A 16,777-nucleotide genomic window follows, 5' to 3' on the forward strand; every position below is an offset into this window, starting at 1 on the left:
CGCGACGTTCGTGACAACAGCTGTGTGCAGATCAACAATGGATAATATATCGAGTGCGGGAGAGAGTATGAGCGTGCAGCGTTTAAAGCGTGGAAGTACTGACCTTACTTTGAGTTTGATTCTGTAAAAAGTGACAAAAACATTAGTGTCCGCTGCTCACTGCGTGGGAAGAAAACTTCTTTTTACAGCGAAAAAACCCCTAAACGTCCGAGCAAGCACCGACAGTACGCTGCCACGGGAAAGTGACATTCACAGAGAAACTGCCGGATCCTTCCACTGACCGCTGCGGCACACCTGCACCAGGGCAAACCTCCGCCTGCCCCAGTCCTGCTATACAGGTGAAAACAGAGCAACAGGACCGCTGAGTCTTTGATTTTATTTATTTTCTGCTGTGTTTCACTTGCATCTATTTGAAAGACTGAGTGTAAACACAAAAAAATATTTTATTTTATGTGCTGGAATGTGCAGAAAATAGGTTTAAATGTTCAACAAATTTCTTCCAGTCAGAGACTGTTGCATATAATTTAATGTTTGCTTGATGCATAAAGTTAAAAGATTAATAAAACAAGTTTTAAAAAGAGACTTTTTCATTAGATTACATTTTATATGATGGATTATGCAGAAAAAGTAGAATTGGGCTGAAAGATCTATTTCTTTATTACCTATTCAGGTTGTAAATCGTGTTTTTAAAAAGTAACTAATTACTTTTGAAAATAAGTAATCAGTAAAGTAACAGGATTACTTTTTTGAGGAAGTAATCAGTAATTAGTTACTGATTACTTCCGCTGGGCTGATTGGACATACATGTGTTTGTTTCATAAAGTTATCTAGATGCTGCAGAGCAGATGAGGTCTTCCAGAACACCCACCTGTAAGAAAACATCCAGAACAAAATTTAAAACCACGTCATTGTCTCTGCCATCGAACACACACCAGGCAGACAGCGCTTGAAATGAGACGTCTCCCTTACTGCTTCTTTCCCACTACTACAATCAGCCCGTCCTTTCTACCAGCTTAATGTTACCTGGCTCTGCTCTCCTACACTGAGATTCTTCAGCTGGTAGACCGTCACATGACCATCACTGTCTCCTACCACAACACAGTCAGCCTGAGAGGAAAACAGCAAGGACGTCATCCTCACATCAGGGGCTGCAGGCTGCACAATGACGGGGTCCAGACTGGAGGAAAGAGGTGCATATATGGACAAGACACAGGTGATACAGACAGCAGCACAGGTGGAGTCTCCTTCTGAGTCCGACTCACATTCAGTTCAGTTCAATCTTATTTATACAGCATCAAATCACAACAACGGTCACCTCAAAGTGCTTTATACTGTAAAGAGAAGGAAGACAGGATAAAGACATGCTGTGGAAGAGAGACAGATTAATAACAAGTATGATTCAGTACAGAGAGGTCTATTAACACAGAGTGAGTGAAGAAGAAACACCCAGTGCATCATGGGAATCCCCCAGCATCCTACGTCTAAGGGAGGATTCAGGGTCACCTGGTCCAGCCCTAACTATATGCTTTAGCAAAAAGGAAAGTTTGAAGCCTAATCTTGAAAGTAGAGATAGTGTCTGTCTCCTGAATCCAAACTGGAAGCTGGTTCCACAGAAGAGGGGCCTGAAAACTGAAGGCTCTGCCTCCCATTCTACTTTTAAATACTCTAGGAACAACAAGTAAGCCTGCAGTGTGAGAGCGAAGTGCTCTAATAGGGTGATATGGTACTACAAGGTCATTAAGATAAGATGGGGCCTGATTATTTAAGACCTTGTATGTGAGGAGCAGGATTTTGAATTCTGTATTTAACAGGAAGCCAATGAAGGGAAGCCAATACAGGAGAAATCTGCTCTCTCTTTCTAGTCCCTGTCAGGACTCTTGCTGCAGCATTTTGGATTAACTGAAGGCTTTTCAGGGAGTTTTTAGGACTTCCTGATAATAAAGAATTACAGTCGTCCAGCCTGGAAGTAATAAATGCATGAACTAGTTTTTCAGTGAAAATGATGCTGCCTAAGGGAAGCATGTATAATGTAAACAGAATTGGTCCTAGCACTGAACCCTGTGGAACTCCATAATTGACCTCAGTGTGTGAAGAGGACTCTCCATTTACATGAACAAACTGGAGTCTATTAGATAGATATGATACAAACCACTGCAGCGCAGTACCTGTAATACCTACAGCATGTTCCAATCGCTCTAATAGGATATTATGGTCGACAGTATCGAACGCTGCACTGAGGTCTAGCAGGACAAGCACAGAGATGAGTCCACTGTCAGAGGCCATAAGAAAGGAAGATATGAAAGGAAGGTTCATAAGAAGGCCAGCTTGAAGGCCTGTGGTACATAGCTGATTATTAGAGATAGGTTGATCATATTTAAGATTGAAGAATTAATTAATGGCAGGACTTCTTTAAGCAGTGTTGTAGGAATGGGGTCTAAAAGACACGTTGATGGTTTGGAGGAAGTAATTATTGAAGTTAACTCAGAAAGATCAATTGGAGAAAAAGAGTCTAAATGAATATCAATGGTACTGAAAGCAGCTGTAGATAATATTACATCTGTGGGATGATTATTGGTAATTTTTTCTCTAATGGTTAAAATTTTATTTGTGAAGAAGTTCATGAAGTCATTACTAGTTAACGTTAAAGGGATGGTTGGCTCAGTAGAGCTCTGACTTTTTGTCAGCCTGGCTACAGTGCTGAAGAGAAACCTGGGGTTGTTCTTATTTTCTTCAATCAGTGACGAATAGTAAGATGTTCTGGCTTTGCGGAGGGCTTTCTTATAAATCAGCAAACTATTTCTCCAGGCTAAATGATGATCTTCTGAATTTGTGACACGCCATTTCCTCTCCAGCTTACGAGTTTCTGCTTTAGGCTACGTGTTTGAGAATTAACCACAGAGCCAGGTACTTCTGATTTGAGGCCTTAGTTTTCAAGTAAGACTGGTTTCTGAGTTTTACAGCTGGGGTGGACGAGGCTAAGCATCAGGCTTTCAAATGAATTAAAAGTCTGTCTGGGTCTTTGGTTGATTAATAGGCTGGTGTGAAAAATTGCTGCCACACCGCCCCCTCGGCCTGTGCTTCGAGGTTTCTGGTAGTTAGAATGACTCGGGGGTGTTGATTCATTTAAACTAACATAATCATCCTGCTGCAACCAGGTTTCTGTAAGGCAGAGTAAATCGATTTGTTGATCAATTATTAAGTCATGTACTAACAGAGACTTGGAGGAGAGAGACCTAATATTTAATAATCCACATTTCACTGTTTTACTCTTTGGTTCAGATGTGGATTCTGTATTGTTCTTTCTTTGTGATTTTTTATGTTTAAGTTGTTTGTTGCTGGTTTTTAGTTTGTTTTTTGTCTGTTTGGGAGCTGACACAGTCTCAATGGAGATGGGTTTTTGGGGGGGTAGCAGGAGGAGAGAAGCTGCAGAGAGGCGTGTAAGACTGCAACTCTGCTTCCTGGTCCCAACTCTGGATAGTCATATTTTGGGGGTTTAATAAATTTGTCCATATTTCTAGAAATGAGAGCTGCTCCATCCAAAGTGGGATGGATGCCGTCTCTCCTAACAAGACCAGGTTTCCTCCAGAAGGTTTCACATGTCTGAGAACAGAATCACCAATTACCAATTATTAGAGTTTGACCCCCGGCGGGTGTGTCGCCGAGTGGGGAAAAACGGTTAGACACATGAACAGGTTGGTGGTGTACCTGGGGCTTCTGTTTAAGACTATGCTTCCTCCTCACCGTCACCCAGCCGCCCTCTTTCCCCAGCTGCTTGGGGTCTGCCGGGGCACAGCTAGCAGGGCCTACGCTACCTTCGGCTGCATCAGCTACAGGGGCCTGGCTAGCTACGGGTGAATCAGTGATCCTGGCCCTCAGAGCTGCAAATAGGCTACATTGATTACATGTATCACTACTGCTATGAAATAAGAAGTTATCTAAAGGTTTTCAATTCAACTGGCAGATAAGCTACACAAACACACCACTGTGTGTTGGAACAGGAACACTGAGTGACAGCGCCACCCAAAGGTACTCACATGCTCGAACTCAGGTCCCAGATTTCTAGCTGCCCTTCGGTGACAGCTCCAAATACAGTAGGCCACTTTGGGGACCATTTGATGTCGTAGACGGCCTTCTGGGCAGAGGTGAAACCCAACACAGGCTTCAAGTGGTGCTGCTTCCACAGCTGGATGGTCCAATCAGATGAGCAGCTCAGGAACACATCAGGGTTGAAAGGAGACCACGCAACACAGTTTACAGGACACTGACAAAGAAGAAGAAGAGGTGTCTGAGTGTCTATCACACACCCACGAAGAAGATTCAGCACCATAAAAACAGCAGTTTGTAACAAACAGTGAAGTTCTTATTTTGCCAGACTTCACTCACTCAAACTCTTACTACAAAGATCGCAGCATATGTGTGTATACATGTTCTCCTGCTTTCTCTGCGTTTATTTTATTGGAGTGTTGCTGCCATGAGCTGGGAACTGTGGGAACTGTGGGAACTGTGTAAAATGGCTCATACCACATTTTCATTTCCGAAGCAGTTTGTGTTTTATTTACAGATCTAAGTGAAATTCATTTCATTGACTGAATCAGGATTCTTGGTATGTGGACAACATTTATACATTACTGTAACAATGTAGCGCTGCCTTCACATACCAAGAATACTTAGTACGTTTTAAGGCTTAACATCACATTCACCCAGAGAAGAATCTGTAAAGTTTAAAATATGCTGTAAATCAAAGAATTGGTGAAAATGACTCCAAGTTGTGTGTGCAGCTTAATTCACTGAAGAATAAAGGAATATGCTGACACAAAATCTAAACAATAAACCTCAGAAAGAAACTCTAAAACCACAATGAGACATAAACCAGTCTCAACCCAATTCACATCAAACCACATCCACTCTAAAATCAGGTCCAAAACTTTACCTAAGCCTAAAATTAGACCGATACCATTGATGAAGGTGACTACAAACCAGTCCAAAACCAAACCCCTGATCCCAGTATGGCTGAGTCAGTCCAGGAGGACTTACAGAGACAGACCGGTAGGTGTCAGTTTACTTTATCTGTTGTTTTCCTTTAAATGAAGTTAACTGACAAATAAGAAGTGTCCCTACAGAGCCGTTATACTGCAGTTGGAGTTTCAGTTTGGAATAAAAAGGCTTTTGGGGAATAAACAGATGTTTTTTTTCCAGAAGTCTTTGGCAGCTTTTACTCTGAAGAACTTACAAAGTGTTTCCTGTAGGTTTCAAGGAACTGCTGACTGTTGGAGCAGGAGCACTGGTGGATGAGACCTTCCCATGTCCCAGTCAGGTAGATACTGGAGTCCTGCAGGAACAGTGGAACACAGTGGGATACATTGGTCACATATCAGGGATTTCATGAATCTCTGTTAGAGAACTGTGGATCAATATGGTCGTCATTGTGCAGGAAGGCCAAGATGATTAGATCTTTAGCAAGAATGCTAAAAGGTTACACCATATGTGGGGTGACTGGAGATGTTGGTGAAAGGTCACAGTGATATGTGGTGTAGCAGACAATGTCACATATCACATGTTCACGTGTGATATGTGACTAACGAGATGTTTGTGTAACTACTGTTGTCAATAAAAGGACCGTGAGGGGAGACTGGAATTCGGAGTTGGCTGAGATCAGGTGAAGAGCTCACAACTCTAAGACCCTGACGACTCCCCTTGCAGCAAGTAAAAGACAAAGAGCGCTGTGGTCGTCTTGCTCTGATTGGTGATTGGTCCCTGAGTCAGCGGGGTCTATCTCTTTAAGACCCAACAGTAACTTACTGTGGGATGAAAGTCGAAGCAGAGCCCAGGAGTCAGTGCTGTCAGGACACTTTCTGTCATCTTCTCGGTCCTCTTCCCTCCAGTCTGTGTCTCTGTATTTTGAATCCGCCTTAGCTTCATCAAGTCTACGGCAAGAAATGGATCATTTTATATATTTACCTGACACCAAGGTGAGAGCAGAGAAGGAGTTATTTGATCATTGCCTGTTTGTCTGCCACGTGCCACCACAGAGCAACAGTCAGTCTGAGCTGCACTGTGTTCGTCTCTGTGGTGCCAGGCATGTCTTCATGTTCTAGTCCATGGTTGTTGTTGGATTTTGTGTACTTTTTCTTAACTGAGAGTATCTATAGAGTTAGCACAGCATCTGTTGAGTATTTCTGTCAGATTGGACTTTTCATTTCCTGTGACCATTGAAATAAAAGCTCTGCTTCTCCTCTGCACACCTTTGACAAAATACTCACCCATTAGAGTTTAACATTACTGCCAACTGCCAAGATTCGCTTAGAAAAGGACATTTTTCCTGAATTTCTTCTAAAATCTTAAAGCCCAAAGAGAGAGGTGAAGTTCTCCAAGGCTGGAACTATCCTGAGAGACAACGACGACCTGTATGCTGTCTCAGCTGACTGCACTGAGCCGGCTGCTGAGTACCTATGCAGTCGAGGCCATCTTTGAAGAAAAACCACTTGCTGATTCTGCCGTCTGCACCCACAGAGAGGAGGGCCTCCACCTTCTCTTCCCCCGTCGAGCTCACTTGTTGTTGGGTCCACCTGAGCTGCCACACTGGCCCCAGGTGTCTGTTGGGACTCTCCCTACACAGAGCACATGAAACAAAGACAGAGCAGTAGCATGGTTTACTTTCAGTGTGTAGTAAAAGACCTGCACTGTCCACTGCACACGCCCCTCACCGGCTGCTGACACCACGTGACCTGTTGTCCTGACTGTGCACACTGTGGATTGTTATGCTGCCGTCATGTGTGCCCACAGCCAGCTGACTGGGGCTGTTAGCAGAGAAATCCAGAGCGGTCACGGCGCTGTCACAGTGGATAACCTGCTCTGGCCACTGCAGGAGGAAGAACATCCTCACTCAACAATCTGTGTGATGATGATGAGAGGAGCCGATTAAATCCAGTCCAAAGCAAAGTCATACCTTGAGGTTTTTGATGGACCAGCAGCTCACCAGACCTGGATTCTGGTTCCCAGAGTCAAACTCGCCATGACCCACAGCGAGGAGGTCCTAGAAGACAGCCACACGAGGAGGATCTGTAATCAGTCGTCTGCCTGCTTTCCTGGGTGTTAGTCTGCTTCCTACACGACTGCCAATGCTGACGTCAATACTTTGGTCATCCTCTCACCTGTCTTTCTTTGAACCAATCAGCTTCCACTTTGCACGGTTTACATGTGTGCTCTCTGTCATTCTTCCTTTCAGATTCTCCTTTGTGCAACCCTCCACCTCCCCACCCTCAGCCAGAGCTCTACTCAAGCCTCCGTCTTCATCATCACCACCAGAGTCTCAGCTGTGGGGGGTCCTGTCCTAAACCCTGGCACTGCTTTGATGGGTCACCACAGTCTAATCGCCAAATACATTCATTTCTCTATCTCAATAAATCATGTTCAGTTAGCTAACTGTACTTGATTATACTACCTTTGAATTGTATATTTAAAGATTATTTTTATAACCCAGCTCACTCTGACGTCACCGTTCAGACTGAAAAACAGTCCAGCAACATTAGTGACACACATGAATGACACAAGGACAAGAGACTTGTGTTGGACAGAAATGTACACTAACTCCAAGCCCTTTGCTCTTGAATCAGTTTCTGTGAGTCGGAGTTGATCTTTGTTCTGTTACCGGATTCTTTCTGTTCCAGGTCATGCAGCTCACGCTGCGTCCTCTGCTGAGCTCACAGCTGAAAACCCAGAGACACTGCAGAGACGGACCGCCGTCCGTGCCCCCCGTCCTCTGCTCCACCATCTCAGTCTTCACTGGACACTCTGGGTCTGAAAAAATGATTTCACTCATTACAATGTTAATGCTTCATCTAGTAGTAATGTTACCACTGTACGTGTATATCTGCATGTGCCATGTAAAGGTGTGACGGTGCTGTGACGGTGCTGTGACGGTGCTGTGACGGTGTTGTGATGGTGCTGTGACGGTGCTGTGGTGCTGTTATGGTGCTGTTATGGTGCTGTGACGGTGCTGTGACGGTGTTGTGGTGCTGTGACGGTGCTGTGGTGCTGTTATGGTGCTCTTATGGTGCTGTGACGGTGCTGTGACGGTGTTGTGGTGCTGTGACGGTGTTGTGATGGTGCTGTGACGGTGCTGTGGTGCTGTGACGGTGCTGTGACGGTGCTGTGACGGTGCTGTGACGGTATTGTGACGGTGCTGTGGTGCTGTGACGGTGCTGTGACGGTGTTGTGGTGCTGTGACGGTGCTGTGACGGTGTTGTGACGGTGCTGTGACGGTGTTGTGACGGTGCTGTTATGGTGCTGTTATGGTGCTGTGGTGCTGTTATGGTGCTGTGGTGCTGTGACGGTGTTGTGACGGTGCTGTGACGGTGCTGTGACGGTGTTGTGACGGTGCTGTGAAGGTGCTGTGACGGTGCTGTGACGGTGTTGTGACGGTGCTGTGGTGCTGTTATGGTGCTGTTATGGTGCTGTGGCGCTGTGACGGTGCTGTGACGGTGTTGTGGTGTTGTGACGGTGCTGTGGTGCTGTGATGGTGCTGTGAAGGTGCTGTGACGGTGCTGTGACGGTGCTGTGATGGTGCTGTGACGGTGCTGTGGTGCTGTGACGGTGCTGTGACGGTGCTGTGACGGTGCTGTGACGGTATTGTGACGGTGCTGTGGTGCTGTGACGGTGCTGTGACGGTGTTGTGGTGCTGTGACGGTGCTGTGACGGTGTTGTGACGGTGCTGTGACGGTGTTGTGACGGTGCTGTTATGGTGCTGTGGTGCTGTTATGGTGCTGTGGTGCTGTGACGGTGTTGTGACGGTGCTGTGACGGTGCTGTGACGGTGTTGTGACGGTGCTGTGAAGGTGCTGTGACGGTGCTGTGACGGTGTTGTGACGGTGCTGTGGTGCTGTTATGGTGCTGTTATGGTGCTGTGGCGCTGTGACGGTGCTGTGACGGTGTTGTGGTGTTGTGACGGTGCTGTGGTGCTGTGATGGTGCTGTGAAGGTGCTGTGACAGTGTAGTGACGGTGCTGTGAAGGTGCTGTGACGGTGCTGTGATGGTGCTGTGACGGTGCTGTGGTGCTGTTATGGTGCTGTGACGGTGCTGTGGCGCTGTGACGGTGATGTGACGGTGTTGTGGTGCTGTGACGGTGCTGTGACGGTGCTGTGGCGCTGTGACGGTGCTGTGACGCTGTTGTGGTGCTGTGACGGTGCTGTGGTGCTGTGACGGTGCTGTGACGGTGATGTGACGGTGCTGTGGTGCTGTGACAGTGCTGTGACGGTGCTGTGGTGCTGTTATGGTGCTGTGACGGTGCTGTGGTGCTGTGACGGTGCTGTGGTGCTGTGACGGTGCTGTGACGGTGCTGTGGTGTTGTGACGGTGTTGTGGTGCTGTGACGGTGTTGTGGTGCTGTGACGGTGTTGTGACGGTGCTGTGACGGTGCTGTGACGGTGCTGTGACGGTGCTGTGGTGCTGTGACGGTGCTGTGACGGTGTTGTGGTGTTGTGACGGTGCTGTGGTGCTGTGATGGTGCTGTGACGGTGTTGTGACGGTGCTGTGACGGTGTTGTGACGGTGCTGTGAAGGTGCTGTGACGGTGCTGTGAAGGTGCTGTGACGGTGCTGTGATGGTGTTGTGACGGTGCTGTGGTGCTGTTATGGTGCTGTGACGGTGCTGTGGCGCTGTGACGGTGATGTGACGGTGTTGTGGTGCTGTGACGGTGCTGTGACGGTGCTGTGACGCTGTGACGCTGTGACGGTGATGTGACGGTGTTGTGGTGCTGTGACGGTGCTGTGGTGCTGTGACGGTGCTGTGGCGCTGTGACGGTGCTGTGGCGCTGTGACGGTGCTGTGACGGTGCTGTGACGGTGCTGTTATGGTGCTGTGACGGTGCTGTGACGGTGTTGTGGTGTTGTGACGGTGCTGTGGTGCTGTGATGGTGCTGTGACGGTGCTGTGACGGTGTTGTGACGGTGCTGTGAAGGTGCTGTGACGGTGCTGTGACGGTGTTGTGACGGTGCTGTGACGGTGCTGTGGTGCTGTTATGGTGCTGTGACGGTGCTGTGGTGCTGTGACGGTGATGTGACGGTGCTGTGACGGTGCTGTGGCGCTGTGACGGTGCTGTGACGGTGCTGTGACGGTGCTGTGACGCTGTGACGGTGATGTGACGGTGTTGTGGTGCTGTTATGGTGCTGTTATGGTGCTGTGGCGCTGTGACGGTGCTGTGACGGTGCTGTGGTGCTGTGACGGTGCTGTGACAGTGCTGTGGTGCTGTTATGGTGCTGTTATGGTGCTGTGGCGCTGTGACGGTGCTGTGACGGTGCTGTGACGGTGCTGTGGTGCTGTTATGGTGCTGTTATGGTGCTGTGGCGCTGTGACGGTGCTGTGACGGTGCTGTGACGGTGCTGTGGTGCTGTGACGGTGTTGTGACGGTGCTGTGACGGTGATGTGACGGTGCTGTGACGGTGCTGTGACGGTGCTGTGGTGCTGTGACGGTGCTGTGGTGCTGTTATGGTGCTGTTATGGTGCTGTGGCGCTGTGACGGTGCTGTGACGGTGCTGTGACGGTGCTGTGGCGCTGTGACGGTGCTGTGACGGTGCTGTGACGGTGCTGTGACGGTGCTGTGACGGCGCTGTGATGGTGGCGTGACGGTGCTGTGACGGTGTTGTGACGGTGCTGTGACCGTGTTGTGGTGCTGTGACGGTGCTGTGACGGTGCTGTGGTGCTGTGACAGTGCTGTGACGGTGCTGTGGTGCTGTTATGGTGCTGTGACGGTGCTGTGGTGCTGTGACGGTGCTGTGGTGCTGTGACTGTGCTGTGACGGTGCTGTGACGGTGCTGTGGTGTTGTGACGGTGTTGTGGTGCTGTGACGGTGCTGTGGTGCTGTGACGGTGCTGTGACGGTGTTGTGGTGTTGTGACGGTGCTGTGGTGCTGTGATGGTGCTGTGACGGTGCTGTGACGGTGTTGTGACGGTGCTGTGACGGTGTTGTGACGGTGCTGTGAAGGTGCTGTGACGGTGCTGTGAAGGTGCTGTGACGGTGCTGTGATGGTGTTGTGACGGTGCTGTGGTGCTGTTATGGTGCTGTGACGGTGCTGTGGCGCTGTGACGGTGATGTGACGGTGTTGTGGTGCTGTGACGGTGCTGTGACGGTGCTGTGACGCTGTGACGCTGTGACGGTGCTGTGACGGTGCTGTGGTGCTGTGACGGTGCTGTGGCGCTGTGACGGTGCTGTGGCGCTGTGACGGTGCTGTGACGGTGCTGTGGTGCTGTGACGGTGCTGTGACGGTGTTGTGGTGTTGTGACGGTGCTGTGGTGCTGTGATGGTGCTGTGACGGTGCTGTGACGGTGTTGTGACGGTTCTGTGAAGGTGCTGTGACGGTGTTGTGACGGTGCTGTGACGGTGCTGTGGTGCTGTTATGGTGCTGTGACGGTGCTGTGGCGCTGTGACGGTGATGTGACGGTGCTGTGACGGTGCTGTGGCGCTGTGACGGTGCTGTGACGGTGCTGTGACGGTGCTGTGACGGTGCTGTGACGGTGCTGTGACGCTGTGACGGTGCTGTGACGGTGCTGTGGTGCTGTGACGGTGCTGTGACAGTGCTGTGACGCTGTGACGCTGTGACGGTGATGTGACGGTGTTGTGGTGCTGTGACGGTGCTGTGGTGCTGTGACGGTGCTGTGGCGCTGTGACGGTGCTGTGACGGTGCTGTGACGGTGCTGTGGCGCTGTGACGGTGCTGTGATGGTGTTGTGACGGTGCTGTGGTGCTGTTATGGTGCTGTGACGGTGCTGTGACGGTGCTGTGACGGTGTGACGCTGTGACGGTGATGTGACGGTGTTGTGGTGCTGTGACGGTGCTGTGGCGCTGTGACGGTGCTGTGGCGCTGTGACGGTGCTGTGATGGTGCTGTGGTGCTGTGACGGTGCTGTGACGGTGTTGTGGTGTTGTGACGGTGCTGTGGTGCTGTGATGGTGCTGTGACGGTGCTGTGACGGTGTTGTGACGGTGCTGTGACGGTGCTGTTATGGTGCTGTTATGGTGCTGTGACGGTGCTGTGGCGCTGTGACGGTGATGTGACGGTGCTGTGACGGTGCTGTGGCGCTGTGACGGTGCTGTGACGGTGCTGTGACGGTGCTGTGACGGTGCTGTGACGCTGTGACGGTGCTGTGACGGTGCTGTGGTGCTGTGACGGTGCTGTGACAGTGCTGTGGTGCTGTTATGGTGCTGTTATGGTGCTGTGGCGCTGTGACGGTGCTGTGACGGTGCTGTGACGGTGCTGTGGTGCTGTTATGGTGCTGTTATGGTGCTGTGGCGCTGTGACGGTGCTGTGACGGTGCTGTGACGGTGCTGTGACGGTGCTGTGGTGCTGTGACGGTGTTGTGACGGTGCTGTGACGGTGATGTGACGGTGCTGTGACGGTGCTGTGACGGTGCTGTGGTGCTGTGACGGTGCTGTGGTGCTGTTATGGTGCTGTTATGGTGCTGTGGCGCTGTGACGGTGCTGTGACGGTGCTGTGACGGTGCTGTGGCGCTGTGACGGTGCTGTGACGGTGCTGTGACGGTGCTGTGACGGCGCTGTGATGGTGGCGTGACGGTGCTGTGACGGTGTTGTGACGGTGCTGTGACCGTGTTGTGGTGCTGTGACGGTGCTGTGACGGTGCTGTGGTGCTGTGGTGCTGTGACTGTGCTGTGACGGTGCTGTGACGGTGCTGTGGTGCTGTGACTGTGCTGTGACGGTGCTGTGACGGTGCTGTGGTGCTGTGACTGTGCTGTGACAGTGCTGTGACGGTGCTGTGGTGCTGTTATGGTGCTGTGACGGTGCTGTGGTGCTGTGACGGTGCTGTGGTGCTGTGACTGTGCTGTGACGGTGCTGTGACGGTGCTGTGGTGTTGTGACGGTGTTGTGGTGCTGTGACGGTGCTGTGATGGTGCTGTGACGGTGCTGTGACGGCGCTGTGATGGTGGCGTGACGGTGCTGTGACGGTGTTGTGACGGTGCTGTGACCGTGTTGTGGTGCTGTGACGGTGCTGTGACGGTGCTGTGGTGCTGTGACAGTGCTGTGACGGTGCTGTGGTGCTGTTATGGTGCTGTGACGGTGCTGTGGTGCTGTGACGGTGCTGTGGTGCTGTGACTGTGCTGTGACGGTGCTGTGACGGTGCTGTGGTGTTGTGACGGTGTTGTGGTGCTGTGACGGTGCTGTGACGGTGTTGTGGTGCTGTGACGGTGTTGTGACGGTGCTGTGACGGTGTTGTGGTGCTGTGACGGTGCTGTGACGGTGCTGTGACGGTGCTGTGGTGCTGTGACGGTGCTGTGACGGTGTTGTGGTGTTGTGACGGTGCTGTGGTGCTGTGATGGTGCTGTGACGGTGCTGTGACGGTGTTGTGACGGTGCTGTGAAGGTGCTGTGACGGTGCTGTGACGGTGCTGTGATGGTGTTGTGACGGTGCTGTGGTGCTGTTATGGTGCTGTGACGGTGCTGTGACGGTGCTGTGGCGCTGTGACGGTGATGTGACGGTGTTGTGGTGCTGTGACGGTGCTGTGACGGTGATGTGACGGTGTTGTGGTGCTGTGACGGTGCTGTGGTGCTGTGACGGTGCTGTGGCGCTGTGACGGTGCTGTGGCGCTGTGACGGTGCTGTGACGGTGCTGTGACGGTGCTGTGGTGCTGTGACGGTGCTGTGACGGTGTTGTGGTGTTGTGACGGTGCTGTGGTGCTGTGATGGTGCTGTGACGGTGCTGTGACGGTGTTGTGACGGTGCTGTGAAGGTGCTGTGACGGTGCTGTGACGGTGTTGTGATGGTGCTGTGACGGTGCTGTGACGGTGCTGTGGCGCTGTGACGGTGCTGTGACGGTGCTGTGACGGTGCTGTGGCGCTGTGACGGTGCTGTGACGGTGCTGTGACGGTGCTGTGACGCTGTGACGGTGATGTGACGGTGCTGTGGCGCTGTGACGGTGCTGTGGTGCTGTGACGGTGCTGTGACGGTGCTGTGGCGCTGTGACGGTGCTGTGGCGCTGTGACGGTGCTGTGACGGTGCTGTGGTGCTGTGACGGTGCTGTGACGGTGTTGTGGTGTTGTGACGGTGCTGTGGTGCTGTGATGGTGCTGTGACGGTGCTGTGACGGTGTTGTGACGGTGCTGTGAAGGTGCTGTGACGGTGCTGTGACGGTGTTGTGATGGTGCTGTGACGGTGCTGTGGTGCTGTTATGGTGCTGTGACGGTGCTGTGGCGCTGTGACGGTGCTGTGGCGCTGTGACGGTGCTGTGACGGTGCTGTGACGCTGTGACGGTGATGTGACAGTGCTGTGGTGCTGTTATGGTGCTGTTATGGTGCTGTGGCGCTGTGACGGTGCTGTGACGGTGCTGTGGTGCTGTTATGGTGCTGTTATGGTGCTGTGGCGCTGTGACGGTGCTGTGACGGTGCTGTGGTGCTGTGACGGTGCTGTGACGGTGCTGTGACGGTGCTGTGGTGCTGTGACGGTGCTGTGGTGCTGTTATGGTGCTGTTATGGTGCTGTGGCGCTGTGACGGTGCTGTGACGGTGCTGTGACGGTGCTGTGGCGCTGTGACGGTGCTGTGACGGTGCTGTGATGGTGCTGTGACGGTGCTGTGGTGCTGTGACGGTGCTGTGACGGTGCTGTGACGGTATTGTGACGGTGCTGTGGTGCTGTGACGGTGCTGTGACGGTGTTGTGGTGCTGTGACGGTGCTGTGACGGTGTTGTGACGGTGCTGTGACGGTGTTGTGACGGTGCTGTTATGGTGCTGTGGTGCTGTGACGGTGTTGTGACGGTGCTGTGACGGTGCGGTGACGGTGTTGTGACGGTGCTGTGAAGGTGCTGTGACGGTGCTGTGACGGTGTTGTGACGGTGCTGTGGTGCTGTTATGGTGCTGTTATGGTGCTGTGGCGCTGTGACGGTGCTGTGACGGTGTTGTGGTGTTGTGACGGTGCTGTGGTGCTGTGATGGTGCTGTGAAGGTGCTGTGACAGTGTAGTGACGGTGCTGTGAAGGTGCTGTGACGGTGCTGTGATGGTGCTGTGACGGTGCTGTGGTGCTGTTATGGTGCTGTGACGGTGCTGTGGCGCTGTGACGGTGATGTGACGGTGTTGTGGTGCTGTGACGGTGCTGTGACGGTGCTGTGGCGCTGTGACGGTGCTGTGACGCTGTTGTGGTGCTGTGACGGTGCTGTGGTGCTGTGACGGTGCTGTGACGGTGATGTGACGGTGCTGTGGTGCTGTGACAGTGCTGTGACGGTGCTGTGGTGCTGTTATGGTGCTGTGACGGTGCTGTGGTGCTGTGACGGTGCTGTGGTGCTGTGACGGTGCTGTGACGGTGCTGTGGTGTTGTGACGGTGTTGTGGTGCTGTGACGGTGTTGTGGTGCTGTGACGGTGTTGTGACGGTGCTGTGACGGTGCTGTGACGGTGCTGTGACGGTGCTGTGGTGCTGTGACGGTGCTGTGACGGTGTTGTGGTGTTGTGACGGTGCTGTGGTGCTGTGATGGTGCTGTGACGGTGTTGTGACGGTGCTGTGACGGTGTTGTGACGGTGCTGTGAAGGTGCTGTGACGGTGCTGTGAAGGTGCTGTGACGGTGCTGTGATGGTGTTGTGACGGTGCTGTGGTGCTGTTATGGTGCTGTGACGGTGCTGTGGCGCTGTGACGGTGATGTGACGGTGTTGTGGTGCTGTGACGGTGCTGTGACGGTGCTGTGACGCTGTGACGCTGTGACGGTGATGTGACGGTGTTGTGGTGCTGTGACGGTGCTGTGGTGCTGTGACGGTGCTGTGGCGCTGTGACGGTGCTGTGGCGCTGTGACGGTGCTGTGACGGTGCTGTGACGGTGCTGTTATGGTGCTGTGACGGTGCTGTGACGGTGTTGTGGTGTTGTGACGGTGCTGTGGTGCTGTGATGGTGCTGTGACGGTGCTGTGACGGTGTTGTGACGGTGCTGTGAAGGTGCTGTGACGGTGCTGTGACGGTGTTGTGACGGTGCTGTGACGGTGCTGTGGTGCTGTTATGGTGCTGTGACGGTGCTGTGGTGCTGTGACGGTGATGTGACGGTGCTGTGACGGTGCTGTGGCGCTGTGACGGTGCTGTGACGGTGCTGTGACGGTGCTGTGACGCTGTGACGGTGATGTGACGGTGTTGTGGTGCTGTTATGGTGCTGTTATGGTGCTGTGGCGCTGTGACGGTGCTGTGACGGTGCTGTGGTGCTGTGACGGTGCTGTGACAGTGCTGTGGTGCTGTTATGGTGCTGTTATGGTGCTGTGGCGCTGTGACGGTGCTGTGACGGTGCTGTGACGGTGCTGTGGTGCTGTTATGGTGCTGTTATGGTGCTGTGGCGCTGTGACGGTGCTGTGACGGTGCTGTGACGGTGCTGTGACGGTGCTGTGGTGCTGTGACGGTGTTGTGACGGTGCTGTGACGGTGATGTGACGGTGCTGTGACGGTGCTGTGACGGTGCTGTGGTGCTGTGACGGTGCTGTGGTGCTGTTATGGTGCTGTTATGGTGCTGTGGCGCTGTGACGGTGCTGTGACGGTGCTGTGACGGTGCTGTGGCGCTGTGACGGTGCTGTGACGGTGCTGTGACGGTGCTGTGACGGTGCTGTGACGGCGCTGTGATGGTGGCGTGACGGTGCTGTGACGGTGTTGTGACGGTGCTGTGACCGTGTTGTGGTGCTGTGACGGTGCTGTGACGGTGCTGTGGTGCTGTGACAGTGCTGTGACGGTGCTGTGGTGCTGTTATGGTGCTGTGACGGTGCTGTGGTGCTGTGACGGTGCTGTGGTGCTGTGACTGTGCTGTGACGGTGCTGTGACGGTGCTGTGGTG

General features: G+C 52.5%; 1 protein-coding gene across 1 annotated transcript in view; it reads right to left on the reverse strand.

The window, feature by feature from the left end:
- Positions 1-763: 763 nt before the first annotated feature.
- dnai4 (dynein axonemal intermediate chain 4) overlaps positions 764-16,777 on the reverse strand; it is a 28,876-nt gene continuing 12,862 nt past the window's right edge. Inside the window, exons 10-18 of the mRNA XM_063462209.1 lie at positions 7,649-7,797; positions 6,947-7,033; positions 6,705-6,859; positions 6,448-6,608; positions 5,800-5,924; positions 5,231-5,329; positions 4,035-4,261; positions 1,024-1,177; positions 764-868 (exon numbers count right to left, since the gene is read on the reverse strand). Of these exons, the coding sequence (XP_063318279.1) occupies positions 824-868; positions 1,024-1,177; positions 4,035-4,261; positions 5,231-5,329; positions 5,800-5,924; positions 6,448-6,608; positions 6,705-6,859; positions 6,947-7,033; positions 7,649-7,797 (1,202 nt within the window). The 3' untranslated portion in view covers positions 764-823. The remainder of the gene's footprint in view (positions 869-1,023; positions 1,178-4,034; positions 4,262-5,230; positions 5,330-5,799; positions 5,925-6,447; positions 6,609-6,704; positions 6,860-6,946; positions 7,034-7,648; positions 7,798-16,777) is intronic.

The sequence above is a fragment of the Pelmatolapia mariae genome, linkage group LG18 (assembly GCF_036321145.2).
Source record: "Pelmatolapia mariae isolate MD_Pm_ZW linkage group LG18, Pm_UMD_F_2, whole genome shotgun sequence".
Lineage (NCBI taxonomy): Eukaryota > Metazoa > Chordata > Actinopteri > Cichliformes > Cichlidae > Pelmatolapia > Pelmatolapia mariae.